Genomic DNA, 26,875 nt, shown 5'->3' with positions numbered 1-26,875 from the left:
TGGTTTCTTTTGAGTCATCCTACAGCTCTATTTGTCTGATGCCTGAGATGAAAGGAATTTCCCCTTGTTATGCAGAGAACCAAAAAGCATTTGTTCTAGGCCCCTGGACTTAGCTTAGACCGCCTCTGTTCAAGCTTTTATATTTGTTCAGCTCTTTGCTCAATCTGGGATTTCATTTAGAAAAGTAGGTCAAATTTCTTATTTCCCGGGTCTTCTGAAATATTTGAGCATGGCATCAATGTTTCTTATAGCTGGAGTCCAAAGAAAGGTTAACCACAAAACCCACTGCTGTTCCCCAACTCTGGGAAGGGGGATGGTGGGAGAAGAAAGAGAATGACGGCCATCCAGTCTCTACCCCAGCCAGAAGCACACCAGTCCTGGCCCTGTCAGCTTCTGGACAGACGCACCCCCTCTTCTTAACAGCTCTCCTGCAATGCCATCTCAGTGTCATGAAGACAGTCAGGATAAGAAGGGTCACCACTGGGAATCCTTACCCTCAGACACCAGCCTACGGTTAATGTAAAGGTTAGTGGGATTCTCTGCTGGCCTCACTGGCGTGCGGTCACTCAGCTTCAGTGGTTTTAGCTCTCTGCTAGGTCCTGCAGCAGCTCCTGGGCCCACCTGTCTTCCTCAATCTGTCCGCTGGCTTGGAAGAGCCTATGGTGCAGGGCTGGGCCAGCTGTCTGAGTGAGGTAATTTCTGATTTCACAGCTTAGGAGCAGCAGCAAGTGCTAGCCCACCCATCTGTGCAGAGGCGGTACGTAAAATTAGAACCACCACCTTCAACAGGCAGGCAGCCGTGCACTCTACAGCATCCTTTCCCTACGGGAGCTGAGCAGGAGGGGGTGAGGAGGTGCGGTTTGGACCCGCTGCTACTTAGCAGCACAACCCACCCTTACTCTGTGTGCAGCCTGCCGCTACCCACCTGTTCCTGCACCCCCTGGGGGACTCAGCTCGGGGGGAGGGAGGATGGCACATGGAAGGGGGCGGGAAGGGCGTCAAGTCTTCATTACCTCTGGCCTTAGGAGGCAGGCATAACACTGATGCATGGCAGCTAATCAACTCCAAAGAAGCTTCATTTGAGCCAAGGCTGCCAACCTCCCCCTTACTCAGCCAAGATTTTGGCTGGGCCGAGGTCTACATTCCCTGCTCAAGATGTGGAGGAAGGGCCAGACAAGGGTGTTTCAGACCACAGGCAGAAAAAAAGAGGGAAAAGACAGGGGCCACCAACCGGCACTGCTCACGAGTCAGCAGAGACTCCATCAGGAGCAAGAGTGCCTGACCCCAACCTTAGGCACAAATCCTGGGTGGTCTCTTACCGAGGTTCATGGGGTGGTCCACTCTGCTCTATCAGGTTGAACTCACAGGTCTGACTAGCGAACTGAGCATACTCTAACAGGCCACTGATGGGGTTCTTCAGCTGGCACTCTGTCAGTTTCTTGTAGGGTGAACACCGTGGTAAGCCATGACTGTAGAAGGAGGGCATCTCCATGATGGCTCGAAACTCACCTGGTGCCGCGTGGATACTATTCAAGTCATCTGGGATGTCATCTGTGGCCCACTGGCCATTTTCAAAGTCAACATACCCTGTTTTGGAGGGGCCATTGTCATGAACAGGTGGTTTCAGTTTTATTGGTTCTGGTGTGACCTCTTGCCTAGTTTCTAACTTTACGACGGGTTCTTGCCCATTCTCCACTTTTTCTGTGGTGACCATGCTGTCTGAGGCATCTGACGCAGGTAAGTTGCAGGTGGGGAGCTCTGAGATTTTTCTGGTCTCCTGGATAGCAGCTTGAGTGGTTTCCGGAACGTTGTACGTGTTTCTCTTGATCTGTATCCTCTCCCGCTTCTTATCGGTCAAATGCCATATGGGAGGGGTCGTCCCTTGCCTGTAGACGTCCCCCTGCCTTTCCAAGTCAATCAGCACAGCAGTCACATCTCGGGCCTTGGTGAAGCCAATGTTTTTAGCCAAATTCAGGGCAGAGGAGTTGAACACATTAAACAGGTAATCGCAGATCTTTTCCTTGATCTCAGCCATGTCGAGAGGCTCAGGAAGATCTTCCAAGCCAGATGTGAGGCTTCTGTCTTCAGTTTCCAAACTGAAGTCTGAGCTTGGAGCTCCCTGGCTAGGACTGTCTGCTCTCACTACTTGGCTGGGCTGGTTCCAAGCCTGAACTGGAACTGAAAGTCTCCACAAAGGGGGCGTTCCTGCCTCCCGATGCAGCTTACCCTTCTTTTCCAGAGAGTATAAAACTCGATTGATTTCCTTCTTTTGGGCTTGGAGCTTCCTGGCCAGATCATGCGCTGTGGTGGCCTTCCCTTCCCCAAGCTCCTCCAAGAGCTCTAAGATCCTTTGTTCCTGATCCTGGCTGATAGTCAGTTCCTGGAAATGTGAGGAGAGCCTATCAACACCTCTCCATGGTCGAACCCGGCCACGTGGGGAAGGATGCTGGAACCCTCTTGGGAGCACCTGACTTCTGAGAGGCACGCCCCTGGGGACACCCCGGATCTGAAGGTACCCGCCTCTGGCAGGTGGTCCTGGAAACCTTGGCCCGAATCCAGGGAGGAACAGTGGCAGTGATGGTGCCTGCTTTCCAATTAGGGGTGCTTCTGGGAGTTGCCCCTTGAGAAACTCTATTTGCTGGAACCGGAAACTATTAGGATAAGATCCCAGCCCTGGCTGCTGGTGTCTGAGCTTGCTGTGCTCATAGCCTTGAACGGGATGGGTTTGGTATCTGTTGAGGGAACAACACCCCTGCAGAACAAGAAGATGGAAAAGAAAGTGAATTGGGACTGCAGCGGCGAGCCTGTCCCTCCCCTCTGCCTGGGGTGGGTGTGAGGGCTACACCTGATTCCTAATAAGCTGAGAAGGCAAGTGAGACATGGGCTTGTGACCTAGCTAGGGTGGCCCGCCCACCTCATAAGTACTACCTGTGGACCCGACAGAGGGAAGAGATGGAAGAGCAGGAAGCAAGACGTGTAGAGTCACAGTGCTCGCCGTTCTGGTAAACGGGTGGCGGTCTGAGAGAAGATGGCGTAGCTTGTGGCCTTCAGAACCGGGTTCTGAAGACACGCTGTGGAAGGGGCTATTGGGAAGTAGCTAAGGGGGTGTAGGAGGCTAGGGCCGAGGTATCCAGGAAGAGACGGTGCCAACTCCGCACAGCCAGGGGAGCCTGGTGGTTTGGGTAGAAGTGCCCAGTGTCCCTTCCAAGCCTGGGCACCACACTGAAGGACGAGAACCATGTGTCTTTTTTCTAAGGACAAAAGGGACCCTGGGGGTGTCAGTAAATACCTTGCTGCCCGGCCCAGGGCTTGCATATCTAGGAACAATGATTCCTTATGCTCACATTCCCCTTGTCTGAAGGCTACAGGGACCTGCAGGCAGCTGCGTCCCTTTCTTCAATAACTTCAGCCTTCTACTCCCCAACCCCTGCCCCCCGTCACAATGAGGGGATTTTAGCACTCTTGCTGGTCAAGCTCACAGCATGCTCGCTGCACATCTCCTTAGTGTGGCTCCAATGATGGCCACCTCCACCTTTCAGCCGCTGCTCCTCATTCAATCTCACTGTTACTTGAGCCGGGCTACTATCAAACCTCAAACCCTGAAAATTTTCCAGGGTCAGTGAACTTTTTCTGTAAAGGGCCGGAGGGGCATTCAACGTTAGCACAAAAGCAGCCACAGGCAAAATGTAAAACTTCCTTTACAAGACCAAGGGGAAGGCTGCACTTGGCCTGCAGGCCCGCAGTTTGCAGACTCCTGCTCTTCTCAGCCAGCAACTTCCCTGTGTTTCTACCTCCACCCCTGTAGCTGCGGGTCAGCCACTTCTGGTTTGTCTCCATTCTGGCCTCACACACCTCCTCATTCAGCCTGGATCTCATGGTCAGTTCCCTTCACCACCCAAGGCCCGCTGTCCCGTTATTCTGTTCCAAAGCTTCCAAATGGTTCTGGAGGAGGATACCGCCTCACCACGCTAATAGGGCCATATAAATTCCTCCTCATGAACTTCTGTTAGGTTTTCACAGCTGTTTGGTGGTCAGTTCCGTACAACAAACATGCGCTGACTCAATGTGGATTGAGCTGTCTTCTTTAAAAATTCTCCAATGGCTTGGCTACCACCTGTGCTGAAGCTTAAGACCTGAATTTTCAAATGCCTAGATGATCTGTCTGTCCCCTTAGATATCCTGCCATTACCTCAAACACCACACATTCTGAAACAAATTAATCTTTTTCCTCAATCCAGCCCCTTCTCCTGCTGTTCTTATTACTGTTAATGGCAGCACTCTCCTCTGAGTTATTAAGGCTGGAAACCTGAGTCATCTTTTCTGCCTGCCTGCCTTCCTCCCTCCCTCCCTCATCTCCCACACCTCATCAGGTAGTTGCCAAGTCCTATCTTGTCTACCACCTCTATCTTTTCTCTTAAACGTGTCTTTTTCCAGTTCTAGACCCTCATTACCTCTCACATGGGCTACCACAAGTGCCTCTCATCTTTCCATCCCTCTACATTCCACTGCAATGTGCCTGCTTTCCCCCTTACTACCACCTATGATAACTCACTACAGATCTCTCTAAATGCCACCTTCTTCAGGAGACTTCCGTCCCCCCCCCACCGCCCCCATGAGAGTTTTCTCTCCTTGAACTCCCATCCAGCACCTGTTACATCACTTACTTTACCTTTTATCATAGCTACTGATTTTTTTTAATGGCACATATAGATTGTAGTGTGTCTGAAAGGTGATTAAAAATATTAGGTGGGGGCTTCCCTGGTGGCGCAGTGGTTGAGGGTACGCCTGCCAATGCAGGGGACACGGGTTCGTGCCCCGGTCCGGGAGGATCCCACATGCCGCAGAGCGGCTGGGCCCGTGAGCCATGGCCGCTGAGCCTGCGCATCCGGAGCCTGTGCTCCGCAATGGGAGAGGCCACAACAGTGAGAGGCCCGCGTATCGTAAAAAAAAAAAAAAAAAAAAAAAAAAATTAGGTGCCCTAGAAATTATACTCAGCTCTCCACTCTCAATATTCCCCATGTAGTATTGATGGGGGGCTGCAGTCAACTCGACAGTAAGCCCCTGGGGGACAAGAACTACACTTCAGCTATCTTTGCATCCCTAGCACCTAAGGCAGCACCTTGAACAAAGCTGATCCTGAGCCAATGTCTGCACGAACAAGACATCGCTAGACACAAATTCCATCTCTTTTCTTCTCCTCTTGCTGCACACAACCCCCCTACCCCCACCTGGGGCTGAGGTATATGTGCGTACCGACAGTGGGTGCCTGGCTCACAGGACTCAAAAGGATACATGAATTTGTTAACAATAGTTATTTTAGGGAAAAATTAGAGGGAGATTATTAATTTTTTCTTTATACCCCCTAAAATCTCCTAAAAGCGAAACCAAGCCAAACCACCACTTGAGAACAGCCATTTGGAGGAGAGCCACTGAATGGCAGGTAAGAGCAAAGAAAGTGAGAAACCAGCCTCCGTGGTGATCATTCCTAAATCCCTCAACATCTCCACTCACCCAACTTCATGCCTATGTACTATACAAACTATGTAACAAGCCACTTAACATTCACTGCTCTGCAAAATTTCACTTTAATCTATTCTCATATATTTAGGATTAAGAGACAAGCCCCCCACCTCTTCCACATGGGCTCCAAAGGGTAATATATTGGTTTGCATAAAGAAATGCTTTTCCTGTAAGTCAGGTGTCCCTAATCCTTTTAAAGAAAGGAAAAATATATATACACATGCACACACATATGTATGCACGTGTGTACATATACTTTATGTATAAAATCGAGGTATATTTACATATAGTAAAATGTACTCTGTTTAGTGTATAATTCTATGAGTTTTGACCATATAGACTCAAAGCACACACAGCCTTATAACTACCACTCAGATCAAGATGTAGAACATTTGCATTTCCCAAAAACGTTTTCTCATGCACTTTGCAATCAATTCCTTTCCCCACACACAGCCCCTGTCAACCACTGATCTGTCTTCTCTCTAGCTTTGCTTTTTCCAGAACGTTATCTAAATGGACTCATACAGTATGCAGTCTTTTGAGTCCAGCTTCTTTTGCTTAGCATCATGAATCTGAAATTTGTCCATGTTGCTGCATATAGCAATAGTTCCTGCCCTTTTTTGCTGAGCAGTTTTCCATTATATTGATATACGAGTTTTTGGAGATAATGAATAAAGCCACTATAAACTTTCTCCTACAGGTTAAGAAGGAGCAGAGACGATAAAAGTAAAGCATGTTGTCCAAGTGGGGCTAAAGGAGGCGTGGGCAGCCATGGGGTCCTAGCAGAAAAGCAGAGGGGGACTCTCTTGACCTGGGCTCAGGCCTTGTTCCTCAGAAGGGGGGAGGGGAGTGCATTTTCCCCACAAACCCTCTTCCACGCCTTCCTTGCTCGACACAATTAATTAGCAAGATACAAATTCCTAAATTCCTAGAACATAAATTTTGCTTGGCAAGAAAACACACACACACTCTCTCTCTCTCTCTCTCTCTCACTCTCTCTCTCACACACACAATGCGCATATGTCATGCATGAAAACAGGAGCGTAGGGAGGTATAAGATGAGCCAGGGCGAGCACGTTGCAGGTGGCCCGCTCTGGGCTCTGACCCCAGCGGCTTACCTGCCTCGGGTCCATGGCACGGCCGAGGCATGTCCCGGTGTCTGCCCGCCGTGACCCTCCCGAGGGGGACCCTTCCCAAAGAGGGTCGTCGGCCTCCAAGACACAAGAGGCCCCTCTGGAACCGGGACAAGCCCAGGAAGGCAGAGAGCAGAGCTTGTGAAATGGCTCCGGTTCAATTTCACTTTCGTTTCTTCAGAAGGACCTCCCTCTTTGGAAAGTTTGGCCGAGGGGCGGGGCTTGGGCAAAGCTCGCATGAGCCGTCTGGTTTCATGCGGGTAACAAGTTTAATCCCTTCCTTGCATGAGAACTGGGCAAGATATTCTTTTTTAGGAAAACAGCTACAAAAACTGAGCTCTTTATTCCCTTCATGGCCTTCTCAGGAATACATGGGATAAAGCAAACAGAGAACAAAGCCACCCTGCGAAGCCTAGCACTGGAGAAACAGCCTGAGGTTCTGTCCTCTTACTCCCAGGTCCACACTAACGTGACCTCGTGTCTCTAATGTGGCAGTGCGGGGGGGGGGGGGGGGGGAGGGGTGGCGAACTCTTCAGATGACTAACGTCTTCACTGTGGACTTTACTCATACTCTAGCATATTAACTGACTCGACCACTTAACAGCCAGTATATAGTAGCAAGATAATGATACCAGCAACTGAACAGTAAAGGATCTACATCAGAAAACCATCCCACCTTTCAGCACCCACCATCCAGGCAAGGGTCAAATCCTTTACAGGCCTGATCTCTCTCTCTCTTTTTTTTTTTTGGACGTGCCAGTGTGCCCTGCAGTGCAAGTGCGGAGTCTTAACCGCTGGACCGCCAGGGAAGACCCACCTTATCTCCTTAATCTTCACAACACCTCTGCCAGGTAGGCATTATTCCCAAATTACAGATGTGGAAATGGAGGCTCCACTGGGACCATGCTGCTGCTAAATCCAGGTCTGACTGCGGAAAGTCACTCTACACTTGCTCAGGTTACACCATGGCTTTCCAAAAGATACCTTTTGTTATCAATGGACTTCATGATCAGGCTTATATATCTGCTCTGTTTGTCCAAGATGTCTAGGAAAAGATTCTGTAGATCAATTCTACTGCTCAACAGCTCCCCTCCCCCCTCATTTGTGAGAAATTTCTTTTTCTGTATTTAATTTCAATTTTATCCCCGCTGTGTAAATGAAAAATATTGCCTGCCATATCAGTAAACAAAGGATGTTGCAGCCACCAAGCCATCATATTACAGCCGCCACTACGGTGAGCCCTGAGGGAAACTCAGGATGAGAAAACACAGGATATATCTGGTTTTCTTTAATTAACAGTAATCTGTTGATGTTCCGACTACCTGGTCTTTGTTGCAAAAACTCCTATATATCCTGGCTCCCTCCTGTGCCTCTTTGGAGCAGTCTCTCAGAGTTATCTGAGATGCTGTGTCCTGGGCTTAAGTCCTCAGTTTTGTCCACCAAATAAAACATGACTCTCAACTTTTAGGTTGTGCATTTTTTTCAGTCGACAACTGCTTATGAGATTTACAAGGCAGTCCCTTCACAGCACTGTCTCCAGCTGATGCCCTTTCTCACTGTCCTCTCACTCCATTCACCCTAAGTGTTAGCCCCCCTCCCCAACTTCTCATTTCTAGTGTGGCATGTACTTTCCCTCTCCATGCCTTTGCGCATTCTATTCCTTTGCCTTGAATGTACTTCCTCCACTGCTTCTGGTGCAAGTCTTTCAAGATCTGCTTCAAATATTACCTCCTAGGGAAGCTTTGCCCACTCTGGGTGGGGGAGTGTGCAATTCGTGGTTCCTTATTTTGTGCTTCTCTCTTATTCAACACTTACCTCTACTAGAGCACTTTCACCATCCTCCAAAAATGCCTCATTCATTCATTTAACAGACTTTACTAAGCACCTAATGTGTGCCAGATACTGTGTAAAGCACTGAGGACATGACACAAATAAAAGTCCTGTCCCTTCAGCTAACAGTCAGCCTAGTGGAGGAGACTGATGCGTCAACGATTATCACAATGTTATGAACTACTTGTTTATGTACCTGCCTTTAGAGCTGTAAAGTCTACTCCTTGGGTCAGGGAACATCCCCACATCCCCTGCATAGTGACCTTCAGAGTTATAGTTAGTTGACTGAATAACCGACTGCTTGGTAGAAAAAACAACGGGCAAAACACTGACACGGGAATGTCACAAGAAGAAATTAAAAATAACAGCACACGTAAGAAACAGTGCTCAATCTCATCATGTTAGGGAAATGCACAGCAAAGTCTCCGTGAGTTAGTGTCCATCCGTCAAACAGGCACATTAACCATCTGATCAGAGCAGGTGGGAGCAGGGGGGAAAGCAGAGCAGCTCCTAGTCACCACAGGAAACCTGGAAAAGGTGTGAATGTACACACCCTGCAATTCAGCAATTCCACTCCTAGACCAGGATACACATACAGGAAGTTGGCAGTTGCATTATTCATAATAGCTCCCAACCTGAAACAACCCAAATGTTCATCAAAAGGAAAATGGGGGCTTCCCTGGCGGCACAGTGGTTGGGAGTCCGCCTGCCGGTGCAGGGGACCCGGGTTTGTGCCCTGGTCCGGGAGGATCCCATGTGCCGCGGAGCGGCTGGGCCCATGAGCCATGGCCGCTGAGCCTGCGCCCTGCAACGGGAGAGGCCACAACAGTGAGAGGCCCGCGTACCACAAAGAAAAAAAAAAAAAAGGAAAATGGATTAATGGTGGCATTTGCCTATGATAGAATATTATACACCAGCAAAAATGAAAGAACTATAACCACGTGCAACAAAGTGGCTAATTATCTAAACATGACACTGAGTGAAAGAAGCCATATACATACTACATTGTTCCGCTTACATAAAGTCCCAAACCAGGCAAAACAACTATAGTATACACTGCATAAAAGACAGGATGGTGGTTATCTCTAGGGAGGGAGGACGGGTTTTGCCTGGGAAGGAATGTTCTGGGTGCTGGTGATGTTCTAGTTCTTGACTTGGGTGGTGGCCACATATATGGCTCTCCAATAATTCATTAAGTCATACACTGACGCTTTATGTACCTTTCTGTATGTATGTGCTGTACTACACAATTTTAAAAGGTTGAAAACAACAGCAAACTCTCCCTGTACCAATTCCAGCTTACCTCCCCATGTTCTACTTTTCATTTAAGTATAATGAAATGAGTTACATCTTACCTCTGCTTTCTTGCCTTCAAGCTAAACAATCCCAAAGCCTTTAACCCTTCTACAAGAATGATCCAGGGACTTCCCTGGTGGTCCAGTGGTTGAGAATCTGCCTTCCCATGCAGGGGATGTGGGGTCGATCCCTGGTCTGGGAACTAAGATCCCACATGCTGCGGGGCAACTAAGCCCGCGCGCCACAACTACTGAGCCTACGCGCTCTAGAGCCCGCGCGCCACAACTAGAGAGAAGCCCGTGTGCCACAATGAAACATCCCGCATGCCACAACTAAGACCAGACACAGCCAGATAGATAGATAGATAGATAGATAAATAAATAAATACATAAAAATTAGAAAAAAAAAGAAGATCCAGAGAAGCAGTAATCACAGCTACTGCACACAGGAAGCTGCACCGCTGCTGCCTCCATGGCTTTGAATTGAACCTAGGATGCAGTGGTGAAGCAGGGAGGGGAAATATGTTTCCTAAACAGAGGTTCGGTTCATGCCTTGAAAGAACAACAACTGCTCTTGTCATTTAATCTCAGCAGCTCGAGTAACTGCAGACAGAGTTATTCATAAACATTTCATCTCCTCCCCATCAGGGATTGTTTCAGCTCCCACAGGGTTGTGAGGTGGTGACATCAGTCTTTGTGCTGTTCTATTGTAGGGGCTTGAGGAGTTGGATGAAGCTCTTTTAAAAATTAACCAAAAGTAACAGGTTGATTGCAAAAAGTTTCAGAAAATACAGATGAGCAAACACTGTCAAAGTTACCCCTAAGTCTCCATTGTTAATTCACTGGTGTCCACCCTTGCTGTTTTCCCTGTGCATAAAGCTTCCATGGACACACAGGCACAGCTCTCCTAACACTGGGGATCGCCTCCCCAGGAGCCCGTGAGTGTCTGCTGCTCAGCTGTGAAGTAACCCCAAATGCAAGATCTCCTGTGAACATACTACCTAGGGCTACTTGCTAACAATCACCTAAGTGATTAAGAGTTACCATCTAAAATTAGGTATTACAGAAAAAGCCCCCCATTCAGTGTTCTCAGAAATCTGGCTGCCACATAACACTGCCAAGCTCTGGCTCCATGTGTGCCTTCAGGGGCCTGGACTTCACCAATTATGGGGAAGGACGCATTATCATTTGGGCTACTGGGTTGGTTTTAGTTTCCAGCCCCTGCTATTCTTGCTTTTAAACTATAAATATAACTGTTAGTCTTCTTTGTAATGATTAATTTGTCTTGCGGATATTCTGCTTAACCTTACTGTGTACAGGGGTGCATATTTACAACAACAGTCTTTTTAGTCTGTAATTTCCTATAACCAGACTTTACTGCACATATGGGCTACATCCAATTGGATCATCTATCTCCCTACTGTAAAGCAGATGTCTGCAAACTCCTTCAATATTTGCTCATACAGCAGATACTGCAACAGAAATGTACTGACTGTGAATGTGTGCTACTGAACTTGCAACACATTATCAAAAAAGTAATGAATTACTGAGGTATTTTTAAGTACTAGGGCACTATTTTAGAATAGGATCTGTACAAAAATAAACTCATGTTCTTATCTTAACTCCTAGGAAATACATAACAAGCAATTCGTAGAGTTGCTAGGCATAAATTTATTGCCTTCCTTTTTTTGTTGTTGTTTCTCTTTCAATATATCATTGGGCTTTTTATTCCACTAAACAGTTACTGCCACATGAACATAATTTTCACAATTTACAGGGTCTTCCTATAATAACCCGACTTGCTTTGATAACCTATAAGGCAGAATAGCGAAGTTGCCCAACTGGCTGAGCAGTGCTCCACAGCTGTCTTTATGCTGATTTATATTCTATTGAGGTTAATGACTAGATTGGCTTTTGAAGTTACAAGAAAGCAAGAGATGCCTCAGGTACCCCCAGAAGAAACAGGTCTCCAGAAGTGGGTAAGTGCCTCTACCCAAAGTTATCCAGTAAATGAAAGAAGAAAATAGTATTTATCAACCATTAATAGGCATTGTGATAAGTATTACCATATTTAAAAAATATATTAGTAATAATGTCAAAACAATACTACTAATAATGGTTAACATGCCTGTGCTGAATTTTTTTTTTTTTTTTTTTTTTGCGGTACACGGGCCTCTCACTGTTGTGACCTCTCCCGTTGCGGAGCACAGGCTCCAGTCGCGCAGGCTCAGCGGCCATGGCTCACAGGCCCAGCCGCTCTGGGGCATGTGGGATCTTCCCAGACCGGGGCACGAACCCGTGTCCCCTGCATCGGCAGGCGGACTCTCAACCGCTGCGCCACCAGGGAAGCCCCCTGTGCTGAATATTTTACATGCAAGTTTGAACAGGGAATGTAGTTTAGTCTCATAACCACCCCCACAAGATAACTCTACATAGCTTGTGGTCTCATGCAATAAGTCCTGACACCCTGAAACCACCTCTTCCATGCTAGGTTGGTCTGGCATGCAGCACCTGACTGACGTCTAAGTTTGGCTCTGGCCAGCAAAGAGGTTCAGCTACTGGGCCACACCTGGGTTCTGCTGAGCCAGAGTCCAAAGGGGGGAACTCCCTCTCACTCTTGCCTTCTCTTCCTTCTCACCCCTAGGACCTAGCCTATGAGTGGCTGCGCTCAGTCCCAGCTTCCTGCAAGGGCAATGTCCCCATCTCCATGGCTTGTAGGAAGCAGAGGGGACAAGTGCAGTCCTGTTCTAGGCAGGCCCGAGGGCAGCCTCTGCCCCCAAGTTCTGCAGTGTTTCCTGGGGAAGTGGGCTGATTCAGCAACAGCCAATCGCAGAAAGCTGACTTGCCAAGTGGCCAATTCCCTGAATAACCGATTTACTAAACTACCAATATGCAGGCTTCACCTTTTTCTTTAAGCTCTCTAGTCTCAACTGACCAATTTTTATTCTTCCTTCACAACAGTATTAGAGGAAATGTACTCTGCCCGTCTCCCTGAAGCTGAAGAGCTGAAGATTGAGGAGGAGACCGGGGGACAGTGGGAGGGGGCAAGGTTGAGGGGCTTTTGTGGAACTGAATTTCAGCATATTGATTTTCTGAGAATTGACCTAGAGCTATTTCCAGGTGACCACAATCTTCTTCCCAAAGGGAATGAATAAGGCTTTGCTATTCCTAACATATGACTTTAAAAGCATTTCCTTCAGCATCGACAAGTTCAGAAAAATTTCCATCTACGCACACAGAGGAGAAGGTGCGTGAAGACGGTGAAGACATAGCAGAGAGAGATTTGAAGACACTGGCCTTGAAGGCTGGAGTGATAAGGCCACAAGTCAAGCAATGCAGGCAGCCACCAGACGCTGGCAGGGGCAAGGACCGATTCTCCCGTAGAGGCTCTGGAGGGAGCGCAGCCCTGCAACACCTCAACTTCCTCCCAGTGAACTGACTTCAGATTTCTAGCCTCCACAACTGTGAGAGAATAAATTTCTATGGTTTTAAGCCACCGAATCTGTGGTAATTTGTTATTGCAGCTGTAGGAAACTAATACACCATCCTCGAAAGGCTGTGCACATCAGGGAGCTCCGGGTACAGGACTAGCACAGACCTTGCTGTGCAGCCAGGGATTTCTGCATTTGGGGCTATCAAGGAAAAAGGCAGCAACAGACCAGCAGACCAGCTGGCACAGACGATGTGCACAGCCACAATTTCCACTTTTTTGTTAAACCAAACAGTATAGCCTTCTCATTACTGTCCAGCAGAACTAGAGCTTTCTGTTTTATTTGAAGAAAAGGATATTTCTGTAATATAACAAAGACTACCTATCATAAACTGACAGCCAATATCATATTTAAAATGGAATAGTTAGGCATTCCCACTAAAATAAGAAATAAAATAAGGAGGGCCATCATTACCACTGTTTTCTTATCTCCTCAATTCTGAGATGTACTCCAAACTTTTCTGATTTGGGGATGTGAATTACATGCATTTACATTATATATCGGTATATTTTGACTAGTAGCCCCTAAAAGCTATTATTAAATTGATAGCATGTTCTTACGCTCAATGGTCTTAGAATCAGAGATATGGTATTTAACACTATTTTGAAGATCCTAGCATATTCTATAACACAAAACAGAAATAAGAGATAAACTATTAAAAAAGGAAAGAAAAACATTATTTGCAGATTATAATATCATAACCCCTCTTGATCCAAGAAGATTAAATGAAAACTCTTGGACCACCATCAGTTAAGTAATATGGCTGGATGTAAGAGAAATATACAAAACACGACCCTTCCTTATATGAAAAATACTATATTCCTAACAGCAAATAAAACATTAAAAAAGAAAAGGGAAACATCTGGGAATAATCCTAAGAAATGTGAAGAGCCTACATGTGGAAAAGTACAAAACTCTGTTGAGGAATACCTGTCTTAAATAGAAGGATACACCAGCTCCAAATGTGATGGCGGAATAGTTTATGAATGCCAATTAGTGCCAAATTAAATAACAGTTTATTGCAAATTCTAATGAAGTTAGGGGCAGTAAGGAGTGGATACCTGACAAAATGATTAAAGTTCAAGTGCAAGAACAAACAGGCAAGAATAGCCAAAATATATATATATATATATATATATTTTTTTTTTTTTTTTGCGGTACGCGGGCCTCTCACCGCTGTGGCCTCTCCCGCCACGGAGCACAGGCTCTGGACATGCAGGCTCAGCGGCCATGGCTCACGGGCCCAGCCGCTACGTGGCATGTGGGATCCCCCCGGACCGGGGTACGAACCCGTGTCCCCCGCATCGGCAGGCGGACTCCCAACCACCGCGCCACCAGGGAAGCCCTAGCCAAAATATTTTTTAAAAGAGGATAGCCATACTGATTAAATCAAAGCAGTACTGGTATACTACAGGAATGGAGCTACAGCCTAATAGAGCAGAACCACTTTTCCCCCAATAGACCCAAGTGTGTGTACAGATCCAATGCATGATAGGAGCCAAAAGCAGCAGTGAGGGGAAGAAGGATTAGTCTATAGATGGAACTTGGCTAATTGATAGGCTTTTTGGAAAGAAAGATCTATTCAGAGTCTTGCCTTATATTAATACACCAAAATAAATTACAGATGGATTAAAGGATTATTTGTGAAGTATTTTAAATAAAAACACTAAAAACCAAAGTCTTTGTGTATGACTTGACCTGTTTCACAGCAATGGAAGACATCACAAAGGAGAAGACTGACATCTGTTCACTGCAGATAAATTTTTGTACTTCAAAATAGTGACGTGATGTTTGAAAATGTTCACAGAAAAAAGTTTTTAAAAAGAGACATTAATAAAAAAATTAAAATGGACAGGGAATCACAGTTACAACACATCATACACAGGACAGAGTTACTATGCATGTGTATATATAAAGCCCACATACCTAGATAAGACAGCATGTACATATGGAGTGCTCATATGGGCCAGCACTGTAGTTTATCTTTTATTTTTTATTTATTTATTTTTCTGGTTGCGCCGGGTCTTAGTTGCAGCTCACGGGCTCCTTAGTTGAGGCATGCGAACTCTTAGTTGTGGCATGCATGTGGGATCTAGTTCCCTGACCAGGGATCAAACCAAGGTCCTCTGCATTGGGAGCATGGAGTCTTAGCCACTGGACTACCAGGGAAGTCCCTGTACTTTATCTTTTAATTTTCACAACCACCTTATGAGAGACGTACACTGTTACTGTCCACATGTTACAGCATGAAAGGCTGAGGTAGACCAAAGTTGTTCGAGATAACACAGCCAGTAACAGGCTGAGCCAGGATTCAGACTCAGGCATTTTGGCTCCAGAGCGGGTGCTCTTGGCCATTACACTGCCCCCACTAACTCTGCAGTAGATAAAAAGCCAATTCCCAAAAAAGGAAGTGCAAATGCCTGTCAGATGCTTGGGGAAATATTCAGTTACACTTGTAATACGTTTTACATTTTCATTCATAAAATTAGCAATTAAAAAAAAATGACCCAGTGCCAGGTGGGGAGATTCCATGGCTACCTTCACAATCTAATCTTGGACTCTAGGAATCCCCTCTGGCCCCCTCCAAAATGTTCTCAAAGATGGTTAGGTCACCATCACCTCCCTTCTTTAACCCTTTATTGGCTACATGTTACTCTTGGGATAAAGGCCCAAGTCCATAACAAGGTCAGCTGTGCACTCCCACTCTCCAGCCAAGCCTATCCTCCCATACTTCACAAAAGGCACCTTCCATCCTGCCTGCCCAATAGCCACAGAGCACTCTTGCAGCCTCAAAAAAGCCAAGTCGTAGACTGTTTTCTCCTCCAGTCCTCTCCCTAAGCCAGACGGCATATAGAGTTTATAGTATCCGTAACCCTAGGAAGCTTCCTTCATAATCCTTATCAGTAGCTGTAGTTACACAATTGCATGATCTTTGTCTGTCTGTCCTGAGCAGTACTAGCCTTGTACCCCCCATGACCCAGCACAGTGCTTTGGCTATAAAAGGTATTCAACATATCTGTCAAAGGAATACACATTAATGATTGAATGAAATAAAGAGGAGGGAGAAAAGTAAAAAAATAAGGAAAGGAGGAGAAATAGGCATTCTACCCTATGATGGTAAGACTAAGATGCTTTTTTTTTACAAAGCAATTGGACAATGTGTGTCAGAAGTCTTAACTATGCTAATAACCTCATTTAATAATCAACAATCATTATTAATATGTAATCATATTGTTACATAATTATTAATAAGTGTAATTAATGGTCCAATCATAAAAATCTACCTTGAGGAAGATAATTTGAGATCTAGTACAGAAATTTAAGCTCCCTACAGAATTGTTTACAATAGCAAAAAACTGAAAGTAGACTTAATGTCCAAAACTAGAGACACAATCAAGTAGATTCTGGTACAGTAGTAAATTATACAATAAATAAAAGTGACATTTACAAAGAGTTAATGCCATGGAAGATGTTTAGTTCATAATAAGTGGAAAGACATAAAATTTAAATAGAGAACAATTTCGGCTTTGAAAAACAATATGCCCAAGTGGCAGATAGTGCTGAGTGCCTACCCTAGAACTCTGCCTTCCCTTCTGAGAGAACTCTGATTCTGTCCACATTCATCTGAGAAGGCCAGGCTCCCTCCCCAGACCCAGAGGGAGGACTGTGATTAGTCTAATCTAACTTGGTTTTGGCAATTCCATTCCTCTTGCCAGTGATACATGTGATACAGCTCTGGCCAACAAAACACAAAGGAAGTCTGTCAGGGGCTTTCTGTCACAAAGGTTTCTTGCTATGAATAAATGATGCCCTGAGGATGGCAGAGTAGAGGGCTGGGACAACTCTGAGTTGCTCAATCAATCTACCCTGGAACTGCCCTATCTGTGGGCTAACCAACACAATACTGCACAAAAGACACCAAAATGTTAATGATGATATCTGAGAAGTAGGGTTACCAGGGATATTCATTTTAACAGTTTCTTCAATTTTCAAGTTTTCTATAATAAAGCATCTATCACACTCAAAATAAAGGGGAAAAGTTAATAAGAAAAAGATTCATGTATTGCATGTATTGCATGAACCTTGCCCTTAAGAAGCTCAGTCTGATAATGGAAATAGCCATGTAAATAAATGATTAAGATATGCTGTGATAAAACCACAATGAGATACCACTTCATAGCTATTAGAATGGCTAAAATAAAACTAAAAAAAACCCCTCATAATATCTAATGGTGAGGATATGGAGCAAGTAGAACTCTCATACACTGTTGGTGGGAATGTAAAATGGTACAACCACTTTGGAAAACTGTTTGGCAATTTCTTCTAAGGCTAAATATGTAAACACCCTATGTATGACTCAGCCGCTATACTTCTGGGTACTTACCCAAGGAAAATGAAAAGAGATGGCTACAAAAAGACTTATACAAGAATATTTATGGAACCAGGGGTAGGGAGAAGGGGAAAGGGGGAGCTGTTTAATGGGTGCAGTTTCAGATTTGCAAAATGAAAAAGTTCTGGAGATCTGAACTTTTCACCATGTGAATATACATAATACTACTGAACTGTACACTTAAAAATGGTTAATTTGGTAAATTTTATGTGTTTTTCACCACAATTAAAAAAGAAGAAGAAAAATAAAGAATGTTCCTAGCGCTTTATTCCTGATAGCCGCAAACTGGAAACAACCCCAAAGCACACCAACTGATGAATGAATAAATGACTGATGTATATACATACAGTGGATACTGACACATGCAACATGGCTGAACCTCACTAAAAGAAGCCACACATAAAGTTCATATACATAGTTCTATTTATATGATATTTTAGAACAGGCAAAACTGATCTATGGTGACAGACATCAGAAGAGTGGTGGCCTTTGGGGACAGCAGTGACTAGAAAGGTGCACGAGGGAACTTTCTGGGGTGATGGAAATCCTTTATTTTCTTGATTTGGATGGTGATTAAATGGGTATATGTATTTGTCAAAATTTACTGAATGGTATTCAATGAATACCATAGCATATTCATTAAATATTTTTACTGTACATAATTACATCTCAAAAAGAGACTTAGGGAAATGGTGAGACTGGTGAACTGGAAGAGGCTAAATTCATCATCTTGGCTATACACCTAGACGTTGCTAACAGAATAAGAGTGCATCTTTAAACCAGATCAACAGCAACAGATAAACATCTCATGTAGCAATTTATGGAAACGCTTAAGAACATTAAAATGATGAGAATTGTACATACATTCGAACTCAGTTTTGTGGAGCAAGCTTTGATATTCTGCTAAATTTAAAAAAGGAAAAATAAATGATACATAGGCACTAATGTAAGTATCTTTAAAACAAAACATAGGTCTTCCCTGGTGGCACAGTGGTTAAGAATCTGCCTGCCAATGCAGGGGACACGGATTCAAGCCCTGGTCCGGGAAGATCCCACATGCCACGGAGCAACTAAGCCCGTGCACTACAACTACTGAGACTGCACTCTAGAGCTCACGAGCCACAACTACTGAGCCCGCGTGCCACAACTACTGAAGCCTGCGTGCCTAGAGACCGTGCTCCGCAACAAGAGAAGCCACCGTAATGAGAAGCCCGCACACCGCAGTGAAGAGTAGCCCCCCTTGCCACAACTAGAGAAAGCCCGCACATAGCAACGAAGACCCAACACAGCCAAAAATAAATAAATTATTAAATTTACAAAAAACAAAACAAAACATAGACTTTTATCTAATTAAAACTGCTTTTATTTAAAACATTGTACAATATTTTCATCAAATATCTTGTTTAAATCTGAAATAAAACTGAATATTAGCTTTTCAAAGTCATGTGTCAAAAAGCAAATCTTTAGAACACAAAATGAAGAAAAAATATTTTTAAGCTTACAAGCAAAGGAAGAAATCAAAAAGGACAAAATTTGTCTGCAGAAGAATGAAAAACAGGTTTTGTATGTTTAATGATAAAGCCAAAATTAGATGGCAAACAACCAATTGGAAGAATATTTACAGCAAATAAGAGTTTTTTGTTTGTTTTTTACAATGAGCATATACTCATATTTTTTAGAGTATTTGTATAATTTATTTAAAAAATCACTTAGACACAATAAGCGAATAGACAAAATCAGGAATTAACAATTTTTTTAAAAATGGAAATAAAAATGGTTAATATGCATATGCAAAAAAAAAAGTTCAAACTTAATCATAACAAAAATTGCAAATTAAAGTGAGACACCATTTTTCAACTAGCTAAGATTTTCCTCTTTCAGTTAAAATACCCAGTCCTGGAGAAGGCAGGGCGAGACAGAGGCACAGCGAATGGTCAGGCATTGCAGTATAAACTCATATTCACTTCTTAGGAAGCAAATGAGGACTAAGCACTACAAGAAGGTATTTCAGCTGGGTAGAAGCGGGGGCCCAGATGTTTGGGGGTGAGTGTGGGGTTAAACAATAGCCCTTTCACCTCAAGCCTCTAATTGTATGAGAACTATTTTTTGTGTGTTAAAACAAGAAACAAAAGGGTATCCTCCCTCTGCTATTTTTGTTGGGGGGGGTGGGTGTGGCATGGGTAGGTTAAAATAAGATAAGATAAGGCACAACAGTACCCAGGAAGATGAATGTGGATTTGGGCCCTCCCTGGGAGAGGGTGGAAGACCAACACCCAAGCAGCCCCTGTCCTGAAGGACAGACTGCACTCTGGGCTGCAAGTCCCCCATCCGGCTATGCCACCCACCCCGAGGCAGGGTGCTCTCCCTGGGGAGTAGTGGTGGGTGCAGCAGAAGCACATTGAAGACAGCTATGGAAAAGGAAAGGTGCAGATCAGCATGTAGAACATGGCTGCATCTGGGTGAAAATCAAACAATGACAAGATGGAGGGTATTTTATTTAATAGCTTTGACTATAAAAGCCTAAGAAAAGGTAAGGGAGGAGACACACACCAAGCTATTAGTAGTAGCTCTACCTCTGGAGGGTGAGATGAGCTGGATGGAGAGGGGTCTCATCTCTTTTATAATTTTCTAGTCTGAATTTTTTTTAGCCTCTTTTGAGTGTTTTTGTATTTAAAAAGAAAAAAAAAGTTTTAAAGTTCATTCAAACTCCAGTCAAAGAATAAGTTGTTAAGGGACTTAAAACCATGCCTGGCACATTGTAAGCGCTCAAGGGAATGTTTTAAAGATAAATACTCCGGGACTTCCCTTGTGCGCAATGGTTAAGAATCCGCCTGCCAATGCAGGGGACACGGGTTCGAGCCCTGGTCCGGGAAGATTCCCACATGCCGCGGAGCAACTAAGTCCACCAGCCACAACTACTGAAGCCCGCGCGCTCTAGGACCCGCGTGCTGCAACTACTGAAGCCCGTGCTCCTAGAGGCCATGCTCCTCAAAGGGAGAGGCCACCGCAGTGAGAAGCCCGCGCACCACAACTAGAGAAAGCCCACGTGCAGCAATGAGGACCCAGCACAGCCAAAAATAAATAAAATTAGAAAAAAAAAAGATAAATACTCTAAGGAAAAAAAAGACTCAAACTACAAAAAAAAAAAAAAAGCCTTAATATACAACCTATCACAGTTCAGAAGAGTTTGAGGGGGGTGAAGTATCTCACAGGGTGGAATTTCCAGGTGGCTGCTCCTTGGGGCCTAACCCTTCACCTCTGTAGGTTCAGATGCACATGGGGAGAGAGGTTCTGCCTTTCTGGGACGTCACCCACAGTACTTGCATTTACAGACATTTACAGTGAGAACTGTATCTATCATGCAGATTGAATCCTCATCAACACCATGGCAGCATTTTCTCCCTGTGGGCAGATTTTCATTCATTCATTTAATAAACATTTATTAAGCACATACTATGAGCCAGGCACGTCCTAGGCCCTAGAGATACAGCAGTAAATAAAATAAAAATTCCTTTCCTCATCATTTTCATGAAGCTGATGTTTTAGTGAGAAGACAGGCAGCGAACAAATATACAGTGTCAACTGGTTGTAAGTGCTAAGAAGAAAAATAATGCAGCTAAGAAGGAGGTAAGGAATACAAAGCAAAGAGCACCTCTGTCTTCAAGGGGCTCTCAGTCTAGTGGAGAACTGACTAGAAAGTAGACAGTTATCAAACAGAAATCAAATCCACAGTAGGGTTGTGCTCAGGGGATGTGACTTCCTCGTTGATGGAGGTCAAGGAAGGCTTCTAAGAAGAGAAGCATGATCTGAATCCAAAGGGAAGTCAGTCAGACAAAACAGTGTGTGTGTGTGTGTGTGTGTGTGTGTGTGTGTGTGTACATGCGTGCACGCACAAACAGCAGATGCAAAGGAGCAGAAGGGATGAAAAGAACATGATCAATGCCACAACAAAATAACAACGTGTGATGGACAAACAAAACCACGTGGATCCATTCCAGTTGGAAGGCTCTGGAAAGGCCTCAAAGAAATGGGATATAAGCACACATGTCAGCACATATGCCTATGTATACACACACACTTACAGTAATCATCTGTTGTTTTCACCTGCCTAGTACCTCTGCACTTCCCCATCCCATGTGGTTATGGAAGGAAATTTTACTCCTTCATCTCAAAAGTGGGCCTGTGACACAGATCTGTCTAAACATGACATCCCTAGGTCCTTGTCCACATGATTAGTTTACAATGCTAGAAGAGAGCTGTAAGGTCATAGGCTTGGGGCTGACAAGAGTCACCTTTTCCAGTATGTACGGAGAAAACAGCAGGAAAGAATGAGGGCAATAAACAAAAAGAAGCAGAGAAAGGCAGGGCGAAGAGAGTCCTCATGACATCATTTCAGCCTCATGATCCAGCCATGCCTGAAGCTCACATTTGGACCTCCTAGTTAAATGATCAACACTTTTTTGCTTATGTTAGTTTACATTAGGTTTCTGCCATTTGCAACTAGATTAATATACCCCCTTCTGGGGAAAGAACTTCATTCTGTGTGTGGTGGTGGTGGGGTACAGAGGGAAAGGGAGGATAAATTATGTTAAAGGGTCTCTCCCATTAAGTTTGATAAACATGATGAAATAGGTGGCTTCAAGGCATCTGGGAGGGTATAGAAGCAGCAATGAAAGCTCCTTGGGTGGAGGAACTGAGAGTTTACTTGTCACAATCTATACAGATGGGCTATATAAACCTTTCTGCATTCCTAATAATTCACCAGACAGCCCTAAGTCATCTTCAGACTGAGAACCAACACAGAATGGCTGATCAAAACCACCAAGAATATCATCTGTTTAAAACCCGTTTACCATTACCACATTAATGCACATCCGTCACAGATCTTTCTCAAATACTTAATTTTGTGACAAACTTAATATTTTGAACTCTTTATCCCTGATACCAAACCATCATCCAGTGTTCTCCAGGAAACTTAACTCAAGCAGCTGTACCCACTATGGTCCAAGTCTAACAGATGTTATAGCAAAATAAACTGCTGTATCTCAAGAGATCACTACAGAAGCCCAAAAGGGGCTCAGACCCTGTTGTTCACATAAACTCAAATCAGTTGGTCACAGATAATAATACCAGTCTTGGTCTGAAACACAGCTTCAAATCTTTAAATCCATGAATCAGAAAGACGCTCATATTACATTGTGTTACAGTATAAAAATAGCTAGCTTAACAGAAACTGTGTGTGTTAGCAATGGGTCTCCTTCTGGCAGACGTAACAATACCTCAAGATTTTTTCTTCTTTCCACAGACATTTACCAAATACCTACTGTTTGCCCACTATCCCAGCACTGTGCGCCCATGAGCCTTTCCTTTTTCTCTGGGTGAAAAGGCTAAATCTTGCTTCGCATCTGGACAATGCTGGGTAAAATGTAAAATAAAAGGTAATTTATCACTGGACAATTTGAGACGTTATTCTTACAGCAAATACCGGCCCTCTAAACTCTGCTTATGCTTCCCTTCCCCCACTACACCTCACACTGCCAGGATTCTAGTCACTGAGAAATAACAAGACCCAAACCATACATAGCCTGAGGGCCTGGGTTCAAGTTTCACCTCTGCCATTAAATAGTGTCAGGAACTTGGCTAAGCTCACCTTCTGCATCTGTAAAATGGGGATAATATTTATTATAGCACTGGGCTCCCGGAGGGATTAAAGAAATTAGTGTATGTTGAGAGCTCAGTACAGGGTCACACACATAGCATGTGCTCAATAAAGAGAAGCTATAATTAAGAGAATAAAGTGAGGCTTTTTCCAGTTCTAAAATGTTATGGTCTATTGTAGAGAGATTATGGGTTTTGAGTCTCCCCCGCCACCGCAAGTCTGCTTTATCATATCTGGCAGAATAGCAAGCACACAGAATAGCAAAACATTCCCCTGCTTTTCAAGCAGCTGTACCAAGGGGAAACCTTCAGCAAGGGAGCAAGTTCAAGTCATGGGTGCTGGGCCCTTACTAATAATAGCTAGACACTTCAAATTCTGACAACAACCCTGCAAGGTAGATATAATTATCCTCATTTTGTAGATAAGACCAAGTAGGAGTAGAAAGGTTAAATAACTCACTCACTGTCACACGGCTGGCAAACACAGACCAGACTCCCAAAAGTCATGCCCCCTTTCCACTCTGTTCCCTGCCTGCCATACAGTAAGCACACCCAGCTGTCTGTGAAATAATGAACTAACGGAAAAGATATCTCAAAATCTCTGAAACGATGAGAACGGGCCTTCTTTAGTTAAGAAACTGGCATCATCACTCGCATTTGCTCGACAATTTGTTGCTCCAACGTTCTCGGCTCCCAGTGACCTGTTCTAGCAATCCGGCCTCCCTCTCCAACAGCAGCCACTGTGTAGGCCTCTGTGTGCAAATCTTCTCCCTTAGCAGCTTAGGCTCTGTTCCTCCTCAACCGCAGGCTGGGACTCCCCGACACTGCGTTTAAAAATCAATGACAGGTGCATATGCCTCTTTGAAAGGCAAGTTTCCCAAACTCTGACACCAACACGGCACACCTGAGGCAGGCTTACCCTCTAGCGGGACCCAAGAATCAAGCTAAGCAGATGAAGGAAGGGGAGGTGACGCAACTAGGCCTCCTGCACCAAGGCCAGACCGAGGCAGAACGCAGTGGCCGTGACCCCGCAGTGGGCTCTCCACCGCGGACGCCTACGCCTTCCCTGTATAAGGCACGCCAAGGGCTGCGGATATTATCCCAGGGATGAGGCGCGGGCCTATGCAGTAGGGGAGAAGGCGCAGGAAGGCGCGGACCTGAACGAGTCCCAGGCGCCTAGCTCTCCAGTCACTCTCCCCCAGGGGAGGGAGTTGGCGAGAGGGAGACAAGGGCCTTTGGTACCCAGCTGTTCGGTTCCGGCTGGCACGAGCGCCAGAGCATCCGTGCGCAGCCTCTGCCGCCCACACCCGCGCACACCCGGGAGCACAAACACCCGCACACAAGCACTTGGCCCCCGGCGCCCGCCTCCCCGCAAGGCTGCTGAGCCCCGCCGCTGCCCCCGACCCCCGCCTCCCCACCTGGCCCTGCGGCCACACTCAGAGCCCACCCGGGCGCCCCTGCGCTCCCGCTTCCAGTCGCGCCGGACACTGGAGCGTCGGCGCGGGCCGGGCGTTCAGGCCACAGAAGGTGATAGCGGGGAAGGGAAAAGCCTCTTACCGGGTCTTGTAATTCTCCGGGACACAGCGCGACACCAGAGACTGCCAGTGGGGCCGGGACCCTTCCCCCGCCCTCCCCCACCACGTAGCCCTCTCTACCTTCAGTCGGGAATCAATGGCCTGGTCGCGGATTGGTGACATCATTGGCGCGCCGGGCGTGGGAGGGAGCACCACGTGATTCCTCCTTCTTTTGTTTGCGTCCTAGTTAAGCTAGGATTTTGTTGCTGCCTTCCTTGGGTTTTTACTGATCTGTTAATGGCGTTGTCGTAGGCACGGTGGGGAGTAGGGACTTGGGTTTGGGATGCTACATTTTTGCTCATGGCCTTGATTAAACTCTTCAGTCATTTATAACGTAGTTGGGCCGGAAGGCCTGAGACGGTATGTGGGTACCATCTTTTTTTTTTTTTTTTTTTAATGGATATCAAGTACACAGAATTAGTTAATAATACCCTATAATCAGTATTCCTTGTATGGCACGTTCAAATTAAATATATATATATATTTATTATTTATTTATTTATTTATTTTTGCGGTACGCGGGCCTCTCACTGTTGTGGCCTCTCCCGTTGCGGAGCACAGGCTCCGGACGCGCAGGCTCAGCGGCCATGGCTCACGGACCCAGCCACTCCGTGGCATGTGGGATCTTCCCGGACTGGGGCACGAACCCGTGTCCCCTGCATCGGCAGGCCGACTCTCAACCAGTGCGCCACCAGGGAAGCCCTAAATATTTTTTAAATGTTATAATGAACATCACCTTTAACTCCCCATTTTGCCACCCCAACCAAGAACTAAAATATTATCAATAATTTTAATGTACTTATGTGGTCGCCATCCTTTACCTCTGCCTTCCCCTCAGAAGTAACCTCCATCCTGACTTGTGTTTACACAACTTTTATATTGCTTTAATTTCTTTTCACAGTTATATGCATTATTAAACACTTTTTTAAATTAGTTTTGTGTGTGTGTATGTTTGAACTTTCATCTAATGTTCTGGACTTTTATTTTAACAAACACTTTCCTAAGTTACTTAGTCCGTTCAGGCTGCTATAACAAATAACAGATTTTTAAACAGAAATTTATTTCTCACAGTTCTAGAGGCTGGAAGTCAGGGTGCCAGCATGTTATAGCAAGGGCACTTTTCCTATTGGCAGAGTTCTCCTTGTATGGCAGAAGGAGCTAGGGATCTCTGTGTAGTCTCTTTTATAAGAACTCCAATCCCATTCATGAGGGCTCCACCCTCATGACTTAAGCCCCTCCCAAAGGCCCCACCTCCTAATACCATCCATTGGGCCTTAGGATTTCAACATATGAATTTAGGGGAGAACACAAATGTTGACCATAGCACTAAGATTCATTCTTCTTGTTGAGTGAAGTTGCATTTCATTCATTTTCACTACTATATAACAAATCATTTTGTGAGTGTACCATTATTTATCCATTCTCTGGCTGCTGAATATTTATGCAATTTCCAGTTGTTGGTGTCTTTTTGTTTTTGTTTTGCTTTTTCCAACTGTGCTGCTTATGAGCATTGCCTTTTGTTTCCTCTATACAAACTTTTCTCTTGGGTATAGTTACCTAGGAGTGGAATTGATGGGTTTTGGGTATGTCAGTGTTCAACTCTGTGTGATAGTGCCAAATCTTTATTCAAAGTGGTTATACCAGTTTACAATCCTAGCAATTACTGGCATCCACATCTTCCCTAATACTTGAGACTTCTTGATTTTTGCCAATGAAATGGGAGTTCAATGGTGTCTCATCCTGGCTTTATTGGCATATCCCTGAAGTTAAGCATCTCTTACCTATGTTATCTGTAGTTCTTTTTCTATGAAATGTCAGTGTAGGGCATTCAGGGGTTTCAAGGCAGATCAAGGAAAAAGGCATGACTGTGAGGTGGCAGTAGCACAGGCAAGCTTTATTTGGACAAGTTTTGACAGGTTTGCAGGCAGGGGAAGTCCCGCACAGAACCTGATAATTCAGAGACTACTTAGGGGCAGGGAGGGGA

At 45.0% G+C, this 26,875-nt stretch overlaps 1 protein-coding gene across 1 annotated transcript in view; it reads right to left on the bottom strand.

Moving 5' to 3' along the window:
• ADAR (adenosine deaminase RNA specific) overlaps window positions 1–25,017 on the bottom strand; it is a gene marked incomplete at its 5' end in the record, with an annotated part of 41,324 nt that extends 16,307 nt beyond the window's left edge. Inside the window, 3 exon segments of the mRNA XM_081226236.1 lie at window positions 1,320–2,752; window positions 24,875–24,931; window positions 24,934–25,017. Of these exon segments, the coding sequence (XP_081082362.1) occupies window positions 1,320–2,752; window positions 24,875–24,931; window positions 24,934–25,017 (1,574 nt within the window).
• Window positions 25,018–26,875: the final 1,858 nt, after the last annotated feature.

Source organism: Mesoplodon bidens (assembly GCF_964165515.1).
Source record: "Mesoplodon bidens genome assembly, chromosome: 2".
NCBI lineage: Eukaryota > Metazoa > Chordata > Mammalia > Artiodactyla > Ziphiidae > Mesoplodon > Mesoplodon bidens.
The sequence above is the reverse complement of the archived record's forward strand: the minus strand, read 5'-3'. Positions and strand labels throughout refer to the sequence as shown.